We start from the raw sequence: 21,481 nt of genomic DNA, 5'->3' as shown, positions 1-21,481 counted from the left end.
TATCTCTGCCACACATGGCGTAGTGCCACAAAAGTCTTTTCCCTCATGAGATCTTGTTTCCTGAAGACCAAAGTCTTCTTCCCCTCAATTCCTCTTCAGAATAACACGCCTCTTAAAAGTTGATCTAAATTTACCTTTCCTTCTGCTGATCCCGGGCACATATTGTGGTACAGCTTGGCTATTAAAATTTCTTGTTCTGGAATATTCAAAGCTATGCTCTTTGTGGTGGCAAAAAAAAATGGGAAATGAGGGGATGCCCATCAATTAGGGAAAGGCTGAGCAAATTGTGGTATCTGATGGTGATGGAATACTATTGTGCTAAAAGGAATAATGAACTGGAGGGATTTCATGTGAACTGGAACAACCTCCAGGAATTGATGCAGAGTGAAAGGAGCAGAACCAGGAGAACATTATACACAGAGACTAATACACTGTGGCTCAATCAAATGTAATGAACTTCTCTACTAGCAGTCATGCAATGATCCAGGACAATTCTGAGGACTTATGAGAAAGATGCTATCCACATTCAGAGAAAGAACTGTGGGAGCAAAAACACAGAAGAAAGACATTTCCTTGATCACATGGTTCAATGGGCATATGATTGGAATTATAAAACCTAAATGATCACCCTAGTGCAAATATCAATAACATGGAAATAGGTCTTGACCAAAGACACATGTAAAAACCAGTGGAATTGCATGTTGGCTATGGGAGGGGGTTAGGGGGAGGGAAGGGAAAGAACATGCTTTTGTAATCCTGGGGAAATAGTCTAAATTAATCAATTGAATAATTTTTTTTTTAATTCTTGTTCTGGCTCTTCATTCTGCCATTCTCCTATACTGATGTTATTTCCTTATCAGGAGCTCTGATTTCATCTGGGGAAGAAATTTCCAGTGTTGAGACTATCTCCACTGATACCGATAGTTCTTATTTAACAGTCTTAGAGAGTTACTTGTGGCACTATAACTTTTGATAGGTATGCTCTAATGTGCACAGAGTCACACATTTCACATGCATCAGAGACAGGTTTCAAGCACCAATTTTCTGACACTATGGCCAACCTTCTATCTACTCTTCCACACTGTCTCATAATTCCCTAATAACATCAGGTATAATTACAAAAAGATTCCCTTACGAAAATATGATGAACAGCAAGAAAAATGGGTCCAACACTCCAGGGTTGCAGGGAAACATGGAATCTGTCATTATGTATGAATAGTGATTAATACTTCATTAGGTTCCATTGTATTTGTGGACATACTTGAAAAATGACGGCAGTACCAGGTTAGAGCTGCCTATTAAAATGGGTGATTCCAGTGATTCCTCAGCAGTCCGCTACTCACTTTATCTTGTTCATTCTCCTTTTTCACATATTTTATCCAATGTCTATAATTGAATTTTTGTTTCTTCTTTATAGAAGTCCACCTCCAACTCTAAGGCAACCAGAACTGTGGACAGCAGAATTCAATGACTTCATTAGTAAGTGAGTAACAATAGAGTATTTTTTTAATTAAAGCATATTCTCTATATGAAAAATGTTGCCATTTCATTGCAACTGTAATCAGAAAAGTAGAGCATTTTATAAGAGGGTGGGAAGGAAGAAGCTTTTGCCAATAGCCCTAACAAAGCCCTATCCTGCTTTGAATCTATAGAAAATTCAGAAAAGTAAGAAAAACCAGGACTTCTGGGCTAATAAGAGTCTGGTCTGTTATACTGTGATAGTTCAGCTAATTAACACAAATAACAGTATACAGATGGGAAAGAACAAGAGAGACAGTCGAGACTGCTTAGTGGCAAATAATTCTTGGAGTCTAGTTTGTTAGGTGAACTTGTAGCAGCTCTACTGCCCAGTTTTGCAAGTGTCCCTAACAAAGTTCTGTTCATTGGACTATACTATAATCTACCTGAAGTGTTAGACACAGTATAAATCACAGCTCAGAGCAGTGATATATGTCAACTTTGACACCACACTTTGTCTTGTCAACACTACAACTTTGACAGCCCTTTCTGAGCCCTTCTCTGAATGCTAATGGTCAGTAGACCTTTACATGTACTATAATTTGTCATAGTCCCTACTGAAATATCAAAAATATTCCCCCATTTTCTTTTTTCTTTTCCCATTTACAAATGATTTGTTAGATAGCATTTGTGATACATTTGATTACTTGAAAGACAATTTTAAATTTCACTCATTCAAACTCATAGCAGTCACTATTACTCAAAAATATTCAATTTAGCATCACATGTGTATTGCATTTATTGATAGGTTGTTTGAGTTCCATCAATTACTATACAATTCTTTCCTGGACACATACTTTCTCACCATATCTCACCATATTTACTAGTCTACCTATTCCCTTTCTCTTCCAGTCACATACTCTAAAGGGAAGAACAATGGAAGGAAATCAAAAGACCTGGTTCTTTAGCATATGCTAAATCTGCAACCTTGGACACAGCCTCCATTTATCCATCTGTAAAATGGGGAGACTGATGCCTATTCTACCTAAATCATGAAATTGTTGTGAGGATCAAAGTAAATGCTGTTTGTGAAATAGCTGTTTAGACTTTGAAGTATAATATAAAGGCAAGATATAATTTGTTATTGTTATTATTTTATGCTCACCTTCCCATTTGAGTATAAAATACTCAATAATTGAGATATTTATATGAGAGTTATATAGTTGGAAATAACTAGATAACTGACAAGAAGCTAGAAAATATTTTCAAATTTCCCTCCAAAACCTACCCTGTCACAGGATGCTTGCATATTTAAAAGTATCCATAGAACTGTCAAAACAAAAAATAGTAAGCAAGTATATTCAGTTATCTGCCCTAAAACCAACCTTCCCATGTACTTATTGCTGGAGGGGAACTTAACAGACATCTAGTCCAAACCAAAGGCCAGAGTGAATGAGAGTTAAGTCATAGATAGTAAAGAGCACAGATAGAATTTGAACCTGGGTCCTTTGCCTCCAAATACAGAATTCTTTCTGTACCATCAGGCTTTTATTTTTCAACCTCTACTAACTTCCTTCATCTTGAAAAAAAAAAAAAGAAGTAGACTGATTTTTTATTGCTTGACAAAGAGAATTTTAATTGGGAAATTCCCTTCATAGCAAAGGTAGAAAAAAATGTGAAGCAAGTGTAAACATTGTTACTTAATTAATAAATATATTATAATGCCTACGATGTGCCGGGTGCTTTACAAAAAGTAACTGATATTATTATCCCCATTTTACAAATGAGGTATCTAAAGTAGGCAGTGGTTTAATGAATTGCCCAGGGACACATAGATAGTGTCTGAAGCAGATTTGAACTAGTCTTTCTGACTCTATATTTATCATTCAAAGGGGCCAGCTCAACTGCCATGGGGAAATGATTTCCCTCTTTACAAGGCATTACGTTACTGTCATGTAAACAACAATCTAAGATCTAAAAATTTTAGGACTTTCAAAAAAAGAGCAACTAAGTAATCTATTTTAAAATTTGTCCTTCAATTATTATTCCCAAAATACTGGAGTTAATTAAAACCCAAACCCTATTAAACAGACCTCCAGATAATTAGAAATATTTCTGAGCAGAAAAAAAATAATTTTTAAATTTATATTTCCTTCATGTCTTAGTGATCTCTTAGTTGTTGTTCAGTCATTTTAGTCATGTTTAACTGTTGGTGACCCCATTTGGGATTTTCTAGGCAAAGATAATGGAATGGTTTGCCATTTCCTTCTCTAGCTCATTTTACAGATCAAGGAAACTGAAGCAAATAGTGTTATGTGACTTTTCCAGGGTCACACAGCTAGAAAATATCTGAGACCAAATTTGAACTCATCTTCCTGACTCTAGAACTAATTCTATCTACTATGCCACCTGGCTAACCCTCTTTAGTAGATTTGACTGATTGCTACTGGTACAAAAGACCAATTCTACAGTTTCTGGCCTGTTTTTATACTTCAACTGAAATTTCTCCCAAACCTAAACTATGAGTGCTAAAGTAATAACTTTTTAGGTATAAAGAAAAGTGGACATTTTGTGCTTTTCTTTTTTGAAATCACACAAAGATACAGAAATGTGTGATTATCACATAATCAGAAACATTCAATCTTCTTAAATTCTTTCAGTTTGGGAATTTTTTTTTCCTAAGTCCCTTCCTTTCCCCACAAAAATAGAATCCCTCCAGTTATTATTTTAAAAGAGTTGGTCACCTGGCACATTCTGAATTTCCTTGGAAAGATACTTTTCATTCAGATTTGTTTGAGTTGTGTATCATCTGTAATGGATGAGCACCTCAGTTAGAGGATAGCACTGAGGGACCTAAAGCATTGTACTTGTCCATGGGTGTGGAAGACCCCCTGACAATGGCCCATCCTCTCACAGTTCTGTGTTATTAATCACCTGGCAAATGATGCTTTTGGTGCTATCAGTGGATTTGGAAGATGGACTAGTTTAATCACCCCTGTACTAGTTAAGACTTCTAACAGTACAGTAGATAGAGTACTTTCTCTGAAATCCAAAGACCTAAGTTCAAATTTCACCTTTAATACTACTAATATGACCTTGGATGAGTCACTTAAACCCCAGTTTCCATATCTATAAAAATGAGAAGATTAAATTAGATCTTCTCTGAGATCCCTTCCAGCTCCTTCTCTGTGATCCTTTAGTCCTAATAAAGATGAGATGGGAATTTCTTTGTTTCAAAATGAGCATTAAAATATACACCAAGATTAAATGTCTTAATTCTTTGGACTCTTCAAGATAATCATGAGTCTTGACAAAAGAGAGACATGGAGAATTAAGTGACACTAATAAAGCACCATAAAAAAGAAACTGTAATGTTTATTTCAATTTTAAATAACTATCAAAACTTAGTCGCCTTTATGGTTAGTATATTTTATCTTTAACTGCAGAGTTGTGGAAGAGAATTTTCATTGGAAACACAGAAGGGAAATAGGGAGTTATTATTTAATTGGAAAGATGGCATTCCTACAACATAATGACTCACATTTTCCTTCATGCCCACAAATGTCCATTTTATCATACTACTATTTGACATTTCTGAGCTAGCTGGGGGGAGGCAGGATCAGCGTTTGGGGGAAATGCTTTTCCATATCAACTCACAGTCATTTCCAAAAAATAAAAAAGAAAGAGCATGCATAATAGTTTTAAAACTATGTGTAATTTATCTGATAATTACATATTCTTTTCTGTCAGCACAGGTGCTTGACTAAGGATTATGAGAAACGCCCAACCGTATCTGATCTTTTGCAGCATGGATTCATTACCCAAATTGAGGGCAAAGATGTGATGTTACAGAAAAAACTTACTGAATTCATTGAAGCTCACCAGCAACTGGGAGTCACCGAAAGGGCCAGGTAAAGAAAGTTCTTGACATGTAAAGACTACATCATATTTCGGGAAGGCTTCAGAATTTTATAACATAAAATAGATTTTAAAAGTGTTTTTTAAATCATTAAGTTCACTCTGTTTTCTGAGTAGGTGCTTATATGAATTAGGAATCAAATGAATTTTACAAACTTCTTGAAAGTGCTTTGGCTGAAATCTGCATTTTCCAAACAACTTCATCAGAGTAATGCCCTGAATGTGAAATACAATAGATGTTTCATACTAATGAACATTTCATTGCATTTACTGCTCCACTTCAAGATAAGAAATAATAGAGTTGTTGGGGGAAGGAAGAGTTGAAAGAGCTTAAAGCAGCAATTTTTCAACTTTTTTTGCATCTCAGGACCCCTTTATGCCCTTAAAAACTATTGAGAATCTCCCACCTAAGACCTTTTACTTATGTGGCTTAAGTCCATTGATCTTTACAATATTAGAAATAAAAATAAAATATCTTAGTACCATTATGAAAATAGTTTTGACTTCATGATTCCCCTGAAAGGTTATAAAGACCTCCAAATAGTTTCTTTAAGCACCTACTATCTGCCACTTTAAGAACCAAGTGCCTTATAGATTCTTTGATAATATTAACCAAAGACATCATCTTGCTACTTCTACTGTATACAGATATTTTATGCATAGTTAATTGCATACTTATTTGTTTCTGATAGCTTGTTATACATTGCAAATTCAGTCCCTTTGGGATTTTTAAAATATCTGTCTTAGAATCAATACTATGTTATTAGTTCCAAAGCAGAACCATAAGGGCTAAGCAATGGGAGTTGTGACTTTCCCAGGGTGACAAAGTTAGGAAGTATTTGAGGCCAGATTCAAACCCAATACCCTCTGTCTATAGACCTGGCTCTCTATCCCCAGAGTCACCTAGCCACTTAGTTATTATTTTATCATGGTAAAATTGTGGATGGAGAGCTGCCCTTGAAGCTAAAAAAGCATGGACTCAAATCCCTTCTGCCACAGGCAAACCTGTCTTGGTTAAATCACTTAACAGTTTAGTGCTTCAGGCAACTCTCTAAAAGTATGCCTTGTGGAGAAGGAGCTGATGTGCATTGGTAAAAGGTGTTTCCTTATTGGGAAGTTCCCTACACCAATAAAATCGCAGCACCAACTCTATCCCTTGAGTTCCATTAGATATATCTTATGGATCATTTCATTGACCCATGTGCATAATTAAGGACATGAGAATGGCTTGGAAGAAATCGAACAATATGAGGATTATTGGCAGAAGGAATTATAACACTTGGTACTACACTCAAGGCAAGGCATAATGTGTTTAATTTAACTCAAGAAAGGACTTATAGTATCATACAGTAGAAAGGACACTGGGCTAAAAAGTTCTAATTCTACCACCTGATAATGCTGTTACTTTGATCCAATCTCTTTATCTTATGGATCCTCAGTTTCCTTATCTATAGAATGGGAATCCCATCATCCTGCTATCTTGCAAACTTAGTTCTTGCTATCAGATCAAAGTCATTGTGGGCATCTAATGATATAATAGATAATGAAAGAGCTTTTGTAACCTGGAAAATGTTCACTTTCCAAAAACATGAAGTATCACTGCAGTCATAATCAATAATAAGAGTAATCTAATGAAGATTCTTTGAGTGCCTGTTATGGTCCAGCACTTTGCTGTGTTCTGTGGGGGCTCAAAATCCCACTAGAGTCAATAAATATTTATTGAGCCCCTACAATATGTAAAGCTCTGGGCTCAGCTTATCCTTTCTTGGCCATAAGCCAGGAGCCAAGGGAAAACTTTCCTGAAGGAAATTCCACTGACCTTTATTATTTCCCTATTACTGCTAAGAATGAAGACCTCCCAGGCAAAAGGAAAAGCCTCTCCTATGTCATTGATGGTGTCTTAGAAAAATTCTGAGAGTTTTTAAAAGCTCATCAGAAACATTGAACTGCCTTATTGTTTTACCAATAGTAATACCAGAAGTTGATGGAAATTGATTCAAAGTCCAGCTGTGCTGAGTTGGCGTTAGAAACCTACAAGTGATGCTTCTTTTGAAAAACCCGGCTTTGAGATTGAATTGGATATGTGTGTGCTCAGCAGGAGAAAGCCCAACTCCAGCCAGCTTCAAAGAAGACTAGAACATTATGAATCTATTATTGTAGAGCCAATACTGGGAAGGCAAATGGGGATGTCAGTGAAGAAAAAACTCTTTCTACACAGTAAAAGCTCAAATATGTTGCTCTTGTTCTGTGGCGTAATCAAATATTTCTGCTAAAGTCTTCTTCTGATGCCTCATAGAAGGGATTCTGAGCTGTCAGACGCTATAGATATAAGCAGGAACAAGTCCTAATGACTGAGGTATGTCAGTACTCTACTAGACTGGACAGTTATCTCTAGTGAATTTCATCTTACTGGATTCAGTGTTTTGTTCTAGAGAGTAGTTTAGCCATTTGTCACATCACTTAGCTGTATGAAACTAGGTGCTTGAGAATAACTTTTCCTCGATGGTTTCTTAACAATATAACAGTAAATCTTATTTATATATTAATTAAGGATTTTTGAAGTTCAGTGCCTTTTGAATGATCACAAATTCAGAATTCACTAGTTTTTTATTCTATTACACTTGCATTTTTAGGTTTGCCTTTAAAATTTTGTGAAAAGAAATATTCTATTAATAGTTTGATTCCTAAACATAATGGCTATCATTATACTTTTAAAACTGTGTATAAAGGGGCAGCTGGGTGGCTCAGTGGATTGAGAGCCAGGCCAAGAAACAGGAGGTCCTAGGTTCAAATCTGACCTCAGATACTTCCCAGCTGTGTGACCCTGGGCAAGTCACTTGACCCCCCACCCCATTGCCTAACCCTTACCACTCTTCTGCCTTGGAACCAATACACAGTATTGATTCCAAGACAAGAAAAAACTGTGTATATTCTCAAGTATATGTGATAACTTAATGTTTATACATATAGTATATAATGTGTGATTCATATGTATATTATTTTAGCTGTATTATTTGAAGTGATCCCTCTAAGTTCCAGCGAAATAGGAATCCAGCTCACTCAGCTTCAGGCTTCAAGTTCTCTTTTTATTTATTCCTGACATTCCTTTGGAGTTCTTTCCTTGAGTTCAATCCGTGAGCCACTTGATTTGCAACCTATATCTTTTCAAACTTACTTTCTTATTTCTATTTTTTAATACATGTAAAATTTGTGCATGTGTGTGTGCGCGTGTAATTCTTTATCTTCAAATAATTCTTTAATTTCAAAAATTCTATTGCAGGCTTTAGTAGAATCAGTTTCATTATTCAGGGATATATGCTAAAAAAAAAACCTAGAAGAATCCAATGAAACTTTTTCAAACATATCTCAAAACAAGAAGAAATAAGACAGATTTGAGTCTTTTCTTATTCTACCTCAGGCTGTGAGATCCTTTATCTAGATGTAGGGTTTTATACAATGAACATTGCCGATAATAGGACTTTGATGTAGTTGAGTCTAAATACAAAAGCAGTATAATGGTGAAAGAAAGCAAAAGATCAATAGGCAGTAACAACAGAGTAGAAGGAAAAATAGTCCTTTCTGCTTTTCTGTTATCAAACAAATAACTCCATTTTACCATCTTTTTGCCAAATGGCCAGCTTGTGTTTTAATAGCTTAGTTCCAGCCAAAAGGGTCTAGCCCTTATCTCCTTAATCTACTCCATGACTTTCTCCCCCTGAGCCTCTGCTAAAACTGTATCATAAACATAGAAAGCCTCAACCAAGTCTTTTAAAGCCAACTTAAATGCTACCTTCTTTATGAAGATTCCATGATTTCCCAAGTAAACAACAATCATTTCTTCCTTTAGCCTTACATTCAGCTATGTTTTGTACTGCTATAATATACTTACATTACTTTAAATTACAATTATTTGTATGTGCCATATATTTTTAAAGGACTATAAGTTCCATCCGGAGCTCATATCTTATCTAAATTTTGAATCACTACCAATGCCTTGCATGAGGTTCAATATACAATAGGAGTTTAATAAATATTAATTGAGATAATTAAATGATGTTTTGAGTAATATTTATCCTTTAGAACCAGCCTTATCTTTCAGTAAAGTATACTGTTTACTCAGCACACTATAAAGTATATTCAGTGCCTTCTTTTTTAAAGGATTTGGAGGCAAAGGACCTGTTTTTGACAACTGCTTCTGTCACTTAATACCTATGTGTCTTTGAACATACCATTGAATGTCCCTGGCTTTCAGTTTTTTCCTCCATAAATTTAAGAGGTTGGGATTGATGACCTTGATGATCTCTTTCAGCTTAGAATTCATGATCCTATAAGCTCATTGGAATCGTACTGAATTTGGGAGGTGATGGGAGTAGTAGGAAGAAGGAGTAAATTTTTTGAAATTAAAAAAATTATTTCTAAGGCTAAACTTGTTCATTATAAGTAGATAATTAAACCTCAATACTTTGCATACTTGAGCATCTTAACTCAGGCTTGGGGAAAAATATCTGAGCTTAGTTCCAATGTTTTGCCTCCATGAAGCCCTCTCCTAGTCACTAAGTGAAAGAAATGATCTCTGCCATCTCTAAATCTAGAATATTTTCTTATCTATTCTTATCTGTTCCACTAAGACTGTAAGGAAGTAAATGCTATCTTTCCTCCTGATCATGAAGAACATGACAGCACTTAGCAGAGTATCTTGCATTCTTTATTTTAGTGTTCCCATAGATGAGGATTTCTTAATCTGAGTCACATGAACTTTTTTTTAGCATTTTGTTAACTGCATCTCAATATAACTGGATTCCTTTGCAATCATCTACATTTTATTTTGTGCAATGAAAAGCATTATTTGTGTGAGGATCCATAGGCTTCTGCAGAGGAGTCCATGACACAGAAAGGATTCAAAACCCTTGTTCTAGATGATTGTAACTTGGGTCTGTTATTCTTGTCCAACTCACATCCTTTTACAGTTATATTTGTTAGGTATCTGGTCATTCCACAAACATTTATTAAATTCCTATTGTGAGGCACTGTGCTAAGCCATGGAGATACAAAGAAAGCAAAAGACAGTCCCTACTCTCAAGGACCTCACAATCATAATGCAAATATTTGTTGACAGATTCATGATTACTCATCTTGAGCTCATAGTTCAACTGGATTCTTTGATTACTAATCTACTAATCCTCATTCATCACTAAACACACACTTTCCAGATCCAAACTAGTTCTGTCAGTTTTTAAAGGTCACCTCCTTACTCCTAATTCGTATTCATATTTTTCTCCCAGGATGCTTCCAATAGGTAATGATAGCATATCTGAAAATAAAAATTCCTTTCTTCTCCTTGCCCTAAGAAGAGAAAGTTAGGGACTACCATTGTCCCAGATGAGAAGTAGGCTCACAAACAATCCTGCATAATTCAACACACCTTTCTCCCATATGTGCCCAGAGTTTCCTAGACTTAGATTAGGCATCATGTCAATCCTTGCCTCTGAAAGAATTTCATTAGGACCAAAGACTGAATAGCTACTCAATGAAGAAAAGCATTACTAGTTTTCTCTGCCTCAACCTATCATTGAAAAGATAAGTAAGGAGAAGCAAGATGGGTAGCTACTGTATAAATGGAATTTTGGGAAATACTAAGGGACTTCTGGGGGATGAAGTCCAAAGGTTCAAAATCTCCACTAATCTCCATTTATACACTACAAGACCAGAGTGTGCTAAAGAGCTATTGAGGTTTTATAGAAGAGAAGTTCCTTTAGAAGAGTGGAGAACAGGGCAGAGTATCAGTTTTTCAAAGTCAAAAATCTTTGCTCAGTTCTTGTTGAATGATCAAAGAATAAAACTGTTCAGGAATAATTACCATACCCTTTAATGTTTTCAGTTTGGAGAACACTGCTACCTACAGAACATCACCCCCCCCCCCTGGACAATCACCATTGCATACTGGATAGAGCACTAAGCTTGGCATCAGGAAGAACTCATCTCAAATTCTGTCACATACTTACTATGGGAACCTGGTAAAATAACTTTAAAAAAAAAAAGCTCTGTTCCTCAGTTGCCTCATCTTTCAAATAAGGGAGTCGCAATCAATAGTTTCTTGCATCCCTTTTATTTCCAAATGTAATAATAGAGTGAGTAGCATCTACAGTGGGAAATGTCAGTTATCTCCTTCTAGAAATGACCTCCAGTAACATAAAGTAATTCATTCTCTTCCAAATTATTTTCTCATTCTCTGAATTCGTCACCAGAAGGAGAAATTACACTGTATTGTTACCTGGGGTTCTAAAGTATGTTTGTTAAATTGTATGAATCACCTACCAGTCCTTTCCATTTAAATTCGTTGCTTTGTTACAGCATTCACAAGTGACATCAGTAATCAGCTTCTTCAGAAGTCGAGAATTGATTTAGCCTATTTTGTCCTATTTTTTTTCCCCAGTGACTGAGTTAAGAGCTACAATATGGGAAGAAAAAAAAACAGTTAATTATAATGACCAAGCCTGGTCTCAGAGAAAAGTTAACTTTAAAAAACTTATTATCTCTCTCCCACTCCCTCTTCCATTGAACAATTTCAAAAAATCACAACAGACTTGCATAGTTCAGCAAAGCAAATTCTCATATTGGTCACATTTAAAACTGCAAATCTTATTCCAGATATCAAATCCTCTCTGACAGAAAGTGGGTGGCATGAATCATCTTCAGTCTTCAGAACTACAGGTTTATCATTGCATTAATCACAATTCTACATTCTTTCAAAGTTACTTTTCTCTATGATATTGCTTTCATATTGTAAATTATTAGTTCTATTCATTCACTCTGCATCAGTTCATAAAGTTCTTCCCAGTTTCCTCTGAAATTGTCCATTTTATTATGTCTCATGGCAGAGTAATGTTCTAACACATTCATACACCACAGTTTATTTAGGCATTCCTAAACAGAAGTGTACCTTCTTAGTTTCCAAATGGGACTACTATAAAAAAGAGCTTCTCTAAATATTTCTGTTCATATGGATCCCATTCCTTTTTTCTTTGATTTATTTGGGTTCTAGCCCTACTAATAATATAGTTGGAACAAGGAATATTCACCATTTAGTAATGTTTGAGAAACTGAAATTTGTTTTAGGACATGAAAAGATTGTTTAGGAGACAGTATGTGTACATAGCACCTATTAATCAATTATCTTTAATTTTTTTATTTAAAATATATGGAGCCTGTAAAATCTATATTGGATTGCTTATCCTTTGGGGGAAAGGTATGAGGAAGCAAAAGTGGGAGAGTAGGAAAGAGGTAGAGAATTTAGAGCTCAAAATTTTTCTTCAAAAGTATTGTTTTATTTTTATGTAAATTGTAAAAAAATAAACATTTTTTAAAAATATATGGGGCCTAAACTCTAGTCTATTTTCCAAGCCCTGCATATTTTTATATAAATTTATTCACAACTGATAATTTATCAATAAAACGTACAACTTAGGCAAGTTTGTTTGATAGCAATAGACTGATATGATCCATCCACTCTGTCATCTTTGTGATACTCATTTCCCATTCATATTTTACCTTAGATATTACTAATATCTCCTTAGATGTTACTCCCTTCCTCCCACTTGAAAATCCTGCTCAGCAAACCTCCTGGCCAATCCACTTCCAGGATACGCCTCTCCCATTTCTATTATGTTGCCTTGGTTGTCCTGCATGACTAGAAATCACTCCCCTCATCCTGATCTTCACCTCTTGGAATGCCTATTTGCCTTAGAGAATAAGCTGACACATTACTTTCTACATGAAGTCTTTCCTGAGCATCCCTACAGCTTCTAATGCACTTCTTTTCCAAAGTACTTTTTATTCATTTTGTTTACATCTAAACTTATAAATGGCCATTTTATTTCATTCACTAAGATGTAAGCACTTGGAGGCAGGAATTATTTTACTTAATAAATGCTTGCTGGTTGCTTAATTGGTGCCCACTGTGTACAAGGCACTTTTCTGGGGACCAGATTCAGCTACAAAGATGAATTAAGGCATAGATAGACCTTCTCCTGAGGGAGATTAGAATCTAGTAAGAAGGATAGAGCATGATTGGGTGGATAATGTGGGGCCAGATTGTAGAGGAGCTGTTATGACATGATAAGGCATTTGTACTCTATTTGACAGGCAATAGGGAATTAAGATTTTTAAAATAATTGGGGCGCAATATTTTGTGACTGTGGAGTCAATCAGCCAGCATTGTTTTTTCCCAAGAAGCATAAAGTATCTCTTAACAGATAACTGTAAGGATACTTCTTGGGAGTCCATATTTTAACCATCCATTATCGACTTATGAACTATAAGAGCTTTGATAAGATATTTTGGAATCATGAATACTTTTTATTAAATGTGAGCAATTATTTCTAAAGGAATTGCCTTTTCAAGATATCATTAACTCTCACCATCATTATTCCTTCAGGGTAAAGGGCTTTTTATGAATGCAATGATATATTTTCTTTTAGTTCCATGATTCCATCACTTAGTTTCTTTATTAATATCACATGCATTCCGCCTAACAAAACAGTATGAACTGGATCTTTGTGGAGATAGGAGAGAGGTGGGAATATTATTTCCTTGAAGAGCAAGAAAAGCATAACAGGGTAGCTCTTTTCCAGAACCAAAAGAAAGCAGGAACCTTGAAAGAGCTCTCAGGGCATACCTTGTTTTCTTTTCTCTTAAAAAAAATTGTGCATTTGAAAATTATGGATTATCAAAAACCTTGAGCTTTACTGGAGAAGTGGAAGCTAACAGGCAGCGTCATTTCATAATATCATTGTTTTATTTAAAGTAGGAGTGATGGATCAGCTGCTCTGAGTCCAGGGCTGGCACTAGAAGGTCTGATGAGTTGAAGATTTCTCTGAATTGTCTGAGACTGCATTCTGTGGCATACTACAGCGAGGTGGGGTATTATGCAGTGGATTGTACTGATTTACAACCTCTCAGCAGGGCATGGTGCTGAGGAGCAGAGCAACTGTTTGCCCTGGATGTCGTTGCATTTTAAATCATAAAGATACATTTTTGCTGTCATATCAAGTGCCTTCAAGATAAATTTAATAATATTGACTTAATGGAGAATGTCTCTCATAAAATAAATAGAACTTTTGGCCACCTGTTTTGGGTGGGGAGAAGTAGAGAAGCATTTTTCAAGGATGGCATACCTATGCTTTAAGGCAGTTTCCCTGTCTTTGATGCAGAATTCAAAATGGCATGCCCCTTTAGCTGTGACAGCCAGGCCCAGAAGGCTTTATCTCTGGCTGTTCAGCTGTCCTAATCCTGTTTGCTTTCACGTTTACTTTTGTATTCACTGCAAAAATACAGCACATTTAGTAGGGCAAATGGTGACTTTTTCTGAGATTGTGATTCATTTTGGAATGAGTCAGAGTAGATTTTTGTACACTTATGTAAATGCTACTTTTTAAAAGTAAAAACTGATTTAGATATACAGGACTACATCAAAAAGGAGAAAGAGAACAGATAAAATATCTCACCATCAACAGGGACGGTGAGGAGGTTGGAAGCTATTGCAGAGAGAAGCCTTTAATTATGCAGATTTGGATATTTTCTAAGACTCCTTAGAATAAATTATGATTTCACGGGGTTCCCTCAAGGGCTAAATTCTCAAAGATGCTTCTCATATTTCTGGGTCAGTTCCCCTTGTTACCATTTTTCTTCTGTCCTCATCTGCCTCAGCTCCTCCCCAAGGTGATATTGCCTTCCTTTTCCAGATTATTTTATATTTTATTTGCAGTTAGTTATTTGTGCACTGTCTCCCCAGTTAGGATACAAAGAACTGTTATTCTTTTGCCTTGCTTTGAATTCCCCAATATTCAGCACAGATCATTTTTTCCTTTTAAACATTGTTTTATTTGGACATTTTCAAACATTATTCATTAGAAACGAAGATCATTTTCTTTTCCTCCCTCCCTCCCACCACCCCTCCAATAGCCAACACGCGATTCCACTGGGTATCACATGTGTCCTTGATTCGAACCCATTTCCATGTTGTTAGTATTTGCATTAGGGTGTTCATTTAGAGTCTCTCCTCAATCATGTCTCCTCAACCCCTGTAGTCAAGCAGTTGCTTTTCCTCTGTGTTTTTACTCCCACAATTTGTCCTCTGCTTGTGGATAGTGTTTTTCTCCTAGATCCCTGCAGAATGTTCAGGGAAATTGTATTGACACTAATAATCCATTACGTTCGATTGTACCACAGTGTTTCAGTCTCTGTGTACAGTGTTTTCCTGGTTCTTCTTTCACTCTGCATCACTTCCTGGAGGTCGTTCCAGTCTCCATGGAATTCCTTCACTGAATCATTCCTTTGAGCACAATAGTATTCCATCACCAACATATACCGCAATTTGTTCAGCTATTCCCCAATTGAAGGGCATCCCCTCATTTTCCAGTTTTGGGCCACCACAAAGAGCGCAGCTATGAATATTCTTGTACAAGTCTTTTTCTCCATTAACTATTTGGGGTACAAGCCCAGCAGTGCTATGGCTGGATCAAAGGGCAGAAAGTCTTTTATCACCCTTTGGGCATAGTTCCAAATTGCCCTCCAGAATGGTTGGATCAATTCACAACTCCACCAGCAATGAATTAATGTTCCAACTTTGCCAGATCCCCTCCAGCATTCATTACTTCCCTTTGCTGTCATGTTAGCCAATCTGCTAGGTGTGAGGTGATACCTCAGAGTTGTTTTGATTTGCATCTCTCTGATTATCTGAGATTTAGAGCACTTTTTCATGTGCTTATTAATAGTTTTGATTTCTTTGGCTGAAAACTGCCTGTTCATGTCCCTTGCGCATTTATCAATTGGAGAATGGCTTGATTTTTTTATACAATTGATTTAGCCCTTTATGAATTTGAGTAATTAGACCTTTGTCAGAGGTTTTTGTTATGAAGATTGTTTCCCAATTTGTTGCTTCCCTTCTGATTTTGGTTACATTGGTTTTGTTTGTACAAAAAGTTTTAATTTGATGTAGTCAAAATTATTTATTTTATATTTTGTGACTCTTTCTATGTCTTGCATGTTTTTAAAGTCTTTCCCTTCCCACAGGTCTGGCATGTATTCTGTATTCATCTAATTTATTTATAGTTTCCTTCTTTATGTTCAAGTTATTCACCCATTCAGAGTTTATCTTAGTGTAGGGTGTGAGGTGTTGAACCAAACCTAATCTCTCCCACACTGTCTTCAAGTTTTCCCAGCAGTTTTTGTCAACTACTGGGTTTTTGTCCCAGAAACTGGGCTCTTTGGTTTTTCATATACTGCCTTGCTGAGGTCACTTACCCCAAGTCTATTCCACTGATTCTCCTTACTGTCTCTTATCCAGTACCAAATTCTTTTGATGACCACTGCTTTATAATAGAGTTTGCGATCTGGGACTACAAGGCCAAATTCCTTTGTATTTTTTTTTCATTATTTCCCTGGATATCCTTGATCCTTTATTCTTCCAAATGAACTTTGTTATGGTTTTTTCTAAGTCAGTAAAAAAAATTGGAAGTTCAATGGGAATAGCACTAAATAGATGAATAAGTTTGGGTAGGATGTTCATTTTTATTATATTGGCTTGTCCTACCCATGAGCAATTAATGTTTTTTCAATTACTCAAGTCTAGTTTGAGTTGTGTGGAGAATGTTTTGTAGTTCTGTCCATATAGTTCCTGTGTTTGTCTCGGGAGATAGATTCCTAAATATTTTATATTGTCTAAGGTGATTTTGAATGGGATTTCTCTTTCTAATTCTTGCCGGTGAGCTGTGTTGGAAATATATAGAAATGTTGATGACTTATGTGGGTTTATTTTGTACCCTGCAACTTTGCTAAAGTTGTTGATTATTTCAACTAGCTATCTGGTTGATTCTCTAGGATTCTTTAAGTAAACCATCATATCATCTGCAAAGAGCAATAACTTGGTTTCCTCTTTGCCTATTTTAATGCCTTCAATTTCTTTTTCTTCTCTAATTGCTATTGCTAGAGTTTCTAGTACAATGATAAATAATAGAGGTGATAATGGGCATCCTTTTTTCACTCCTGATCTTATTTGGAATGCATCTAGTTTATCCCCATTGCAGATGATGTTAGCTGATGGTTTTAGATTTATACTTTTTATTATTTATAGGAATGACCCTTCTATTCCTATGCTTTCTAGTGTTTTTAATAGGAATGGGTGTTGTATTTTATCAAAGGATTTTCTGCATCTATTGAAATAATCATGTGATTTTTGTTGGTTTTCTTGTTGATATGGTCAATTATGTGGATGGTTTTCCTAATATTGAACCAGCCCTGCATCCCTGGTATAAATCCTACTTGATCATAGTGAATGACCCTCCTGATCACTTGCTGGAGTCTTTTTGCTAGTATCCTATTTAAGATTTTTGCATCTATATTCATTAGGGAGATTGGTCTATAGTTTTCTTTCTCCGTTTTTGACCTGCCTAGCTTTGGAATCAGTACCATGTTTGTGTCATAAAAGGAATTTGGTAGAACTCCCTCTTTGCTTATTATGTCAAATAGTTTGTATAGTATTGTGGTTAGCTGTTCTTTGAATGTTTAATAGAATTCACTTGTGAATCCATCAGGCCCTGGGGATTTTTTCTTAGGGAGTTCTTTGATGGCCTGTTGGATTTCTTGTTTTGATATGGGATTATTTAAGAATTCTATTTTTTCTTCTGTTAGTCTAGGTAATTTATATTTTTGTAAATATTCATCCATATCACCTAGATTGGTATATTTATTGCCATAAAATTGGGCAAAGTAGATTTTAATGATTGCCTTAATTTCCTTTTCATTGGAGGTGGAGGTCCCCCTTTTCATCTATGATACTGTTAATTTGCTTTTCTTCTTTCCTTTTTTTAATTAGGTTGACCAGTACTTTGTCTATTTTGTTAGTTTTTTCAAAGTACCAGTCTCTAGTCTTATTTATTAGTTCAATAGTTCTATCACTTTTTATTTTATTAATTCCCCCCTTAATTTTTAGGATTTCTAGTTTGGTTTTCTTCTGGGGGATTTTAATTTGTTTGCTTTCAATTTTATTTATTTGCATTTCCAATTCATTGATCTCTGCCCTCCCTAATTTGTTAATATATGCACTCAGGGATATGAATTTTCCTCTGAGTACTGCTTTGGCTGCATCCCATAAGGTTTGAAAGAATGTCTCACCATTGTCATTTTCCTCAATGAAATTATTAATTATTTCTTTGATTTGTTCTCTAACTAATCGATTTTGGAGTATCATATTATTTAATTTCCAATTAAGTTTTGATTTGGTTCTCCATGTACCCTTACTAATCTATTTTTATTGCCTTATGATCTGAAAAAGTTGGATTTATTATTTCTGCTTTTCTGCATTTGTATGCCATGTTTCTGTGACCTAGTGTATGGTTAATCTTTGTGAATGTGCCATGTGGTGCTGAGAAGAAGGTGTATTCCTTTTTGTCCCTATTTATTTTTATCCATATGTCTATTAACTCTAATTTTTCTAAGATTTCATTCACCTCTTTTACCTCTCTCTTATTTATTTTTTGATTTTATTTATCTAAATTTGATAGTGGTTGGTTCAGATCTCCCACTAATATGGTTTTACTGTCTATTTCCTCCTTCAATTCTCCTAGTTTCTCCATTAGAAATTTGGGTGCTATACCATTTGGTGCATACATGTTGATTAGTGATATTTCCTCATTGTCTATACTCCATTTTAACAGAATATATTTACCTCCCCTATCCCTTTTAATCAGGTCTATTTTTGCTTTGGCTTTGTCAGATATCATGATTGCAACTCCTGTCTTCTTTCTGTCAGTTGAGGCCCAAAAGGTCTTACTCCATCCTTTAATTCTGGCCTTGTGCGTATCTACCTGCCTCATGTGTGTTTCTTGAAGACAACATATGGTAGGGTTTTGGATTCTAATCCATTCTGCTATTCATCTATGTTTTATGGGTGAGTTCATCCCATTCATGTTCAAAGTTATGATTGTCACTTGTGAATTCCATGGCATTTTGACATCCTCCCCTAATTCTGACCTTTCTTCTTTAGATATAACCTTTTAAACCAGTAATTTACTTTAAATCAGCCCCCATAGTCCCCTCCCTTGATATGCTTCCCTTTCTAGCCCCTCCCTTTTTTGTTCCCTTTGTGTTTGTTTGTTGGTTTTTGTTTTTGTTTGCTTTCTTAGGGTCTATTAACTTCCCTCCCCCCTCTCCTTCCCTCCCTTTTTATACTCCCTTCCCCCCTCCTTAATTCCCCTTCTCTCTTACCCTGTTGGATAAGATAGAATTCAAGATCCCAATGGATCTATATGTTCTTCCCTTTCAACGTTGATTTCACTGAGAGTACAGTTTAAGTAATACCACTTAGCACTCTCTTCCTCTCCTTCTTATGGAAGACTTCTTCCCCTCCCCTTCCCATGTGTATCTTTGTGTGAGAAAGATTATTCTATTTAGTTTTTTTTTCTATTTCTTGAAGTATATCTTAGTGCCATCAACAATTCCCCCCTCCCTTTTTGTTTCTCCCCTCTTCTCCATATCATCTTGATGCCCCAATGTCTCTCTATGCGTGATTCTTCTAACTACTCTAATGATGCATACAATTTTTGAATGTTACACATTACATTTTCCCCACATATTAATATACATAGTTTGATATAAATGTAGTTCTTATAGAAGAGAGTTTGAATAAAAGAAAAAGATAACATTTTTCTCCTTTTCCCTTTCCTTCATATTTATCTTTTCATGTTTCTCTTGCTCTTTGTGTTTGGATGTCAAACTTTCCACAGGATTCTGGTCTGTTATTAATAAAAACTTGGAAAGCTTCTATTTTGTTGAATGCCCATGCTTTCCCCTGGAAGTATATAGTCAGTTTTTATGGATAACTGATTCTTGGTTGAAGACCCAGATCTCTTGCTTTTCTGAATATCATGTTCCAGTCCTTATGCTTGTTCAGGGTGGAAATTGCAAGGTGTTGTGTGAGTCTGGTTGGCATTCCTTTATACCTAAATTGTCTTTTTCTGGCTTCTTGTAAGATTTTTTCTTTTGCTTGGAAGCTTTAGAATTTGGCAATTACATTCCTGGGAGTTGTCTTTTGGGGATTTAGTGTAGAGGGTGTTCTGTGAACTCTTTCAATGGCTATTTTGCCCCCTTATTCTAGAATCTCTGGGCAGTTTTCTTGGATGATATCTTGTATTATGATATCAAAATTACTGTTTATTTCTGGTTTTTCTGGTAGACCAATGATTCTCAGATTGTCTCTCCTTCCTCTGTTTTCCAGGTCTGTCATCTTGTCAGTGAGATATTTTATGTTATCTTCTAGTTCCTTTGTCTTTTGACTTTGCTTTATTAATTCTTGCTCTTTTGCAAAATCATTGTCTTCCAGTTGCCTGATTCTGACCTTTAAAGTCTGGTTTTCCTTTTCAGTTTGGTCTGTCCTGCTTTTTGAGGCTTCAAGCTGTTTCTGCAATTGCGTGTTTTTGTCTCTCAGATTGCTGAATTCCTTTTGCATTATTTCTCATTTTTCTTGCCAGAAGGCTTTAATCTTTTTGATAACTTCCAATTTAAATTCTTCAAGAGCTTGTGGAGAATTTCCATTTCTCTTGGAAGGTTTTGGAGCATTTGTTTGTGTTTCCTCTTCTATCTCCTCTGTATTTTGTATTTTTGGTCCATAAAATGTGTCCAAAGTTACCCCCTTCTTCTTGCTTTATTAGTGTTTGGAGGCTGTTGCACCCCTGCACTGTTTGCCATCTTATGGTTTTTCCTCCCCTTTCCAGTCAGAAATCTGAGTGAGGAGGGCTTGCTTTCAGTGTAAATGACTAATGATCAAGACTTTAGCCTCGGGCAAATTCAGCTACGCTGTCATCCTGGAGGAGCTCAGGGTCTGCCCTCCCTTGCCTGCCAGCGTTTCAGGTGTTACTGCTCTCAGGTGTAGCTTTTTGGTGATCTTAGTTAACTCCCAAGACCTGTGGGGGCCCCTTGCTCACTTCAGGGGATCCCTTCGCGCACTCATTGATTATAGCACACTAGTTCTGAGTGCCCAGATCTGAGTTCCCCTTGCCTGCCTGCCGGGGTTTCGGGTGTTACTACTCACAGGAGTAGGTCCTTGGTGGTC

General features: G+C 36.0%; 1 protein-coding gene across 1 annotated transcript in view; it reads left to right on the top strand.

The window, feature by feature from the left end:
• Nucleotides 1–21,481, top strand: part of MYO3A (myosin IIIA) — a 274,518-nt gene that overhangs the window by 108,692 nt on the left and 144,345 nt on the right. The window contains exons 9-10 of the mRNA XM_056800079.1: nt 1,418–1,483; nt 5,214–5,369. Coding sequence (XP_056656057.1) covers nt 1,418–1,483; nt 5,214–5,369 — 222 coding nt within the window. The remainder of the gene's footprint in view (nt 1–1,417; nt 1,484–5,213; nt 5,370–21,481) is intronic.

This window comes from Monodelphis domestica, chromosome 5 (genome assembly GCF_027887165.1).
Source record: "Monodelphis domestica isolate mMonDom1 chromosome 5, mMonDom1.pri, whole genome shotgun sequence".
NCBI classification, from domain to species: domain Eukaryota; kingdom Metazoa; phylum Chordata; class Mammalia; order Didelphimorphia; family Didelphidae; genus Monodelphis; species Monodelphis domestica.
The sequence above is the reverse complement of the archived record's forward strand: the minus strand, read 5'-3'. Positions and strand labels throughout refer to the sequence as shown.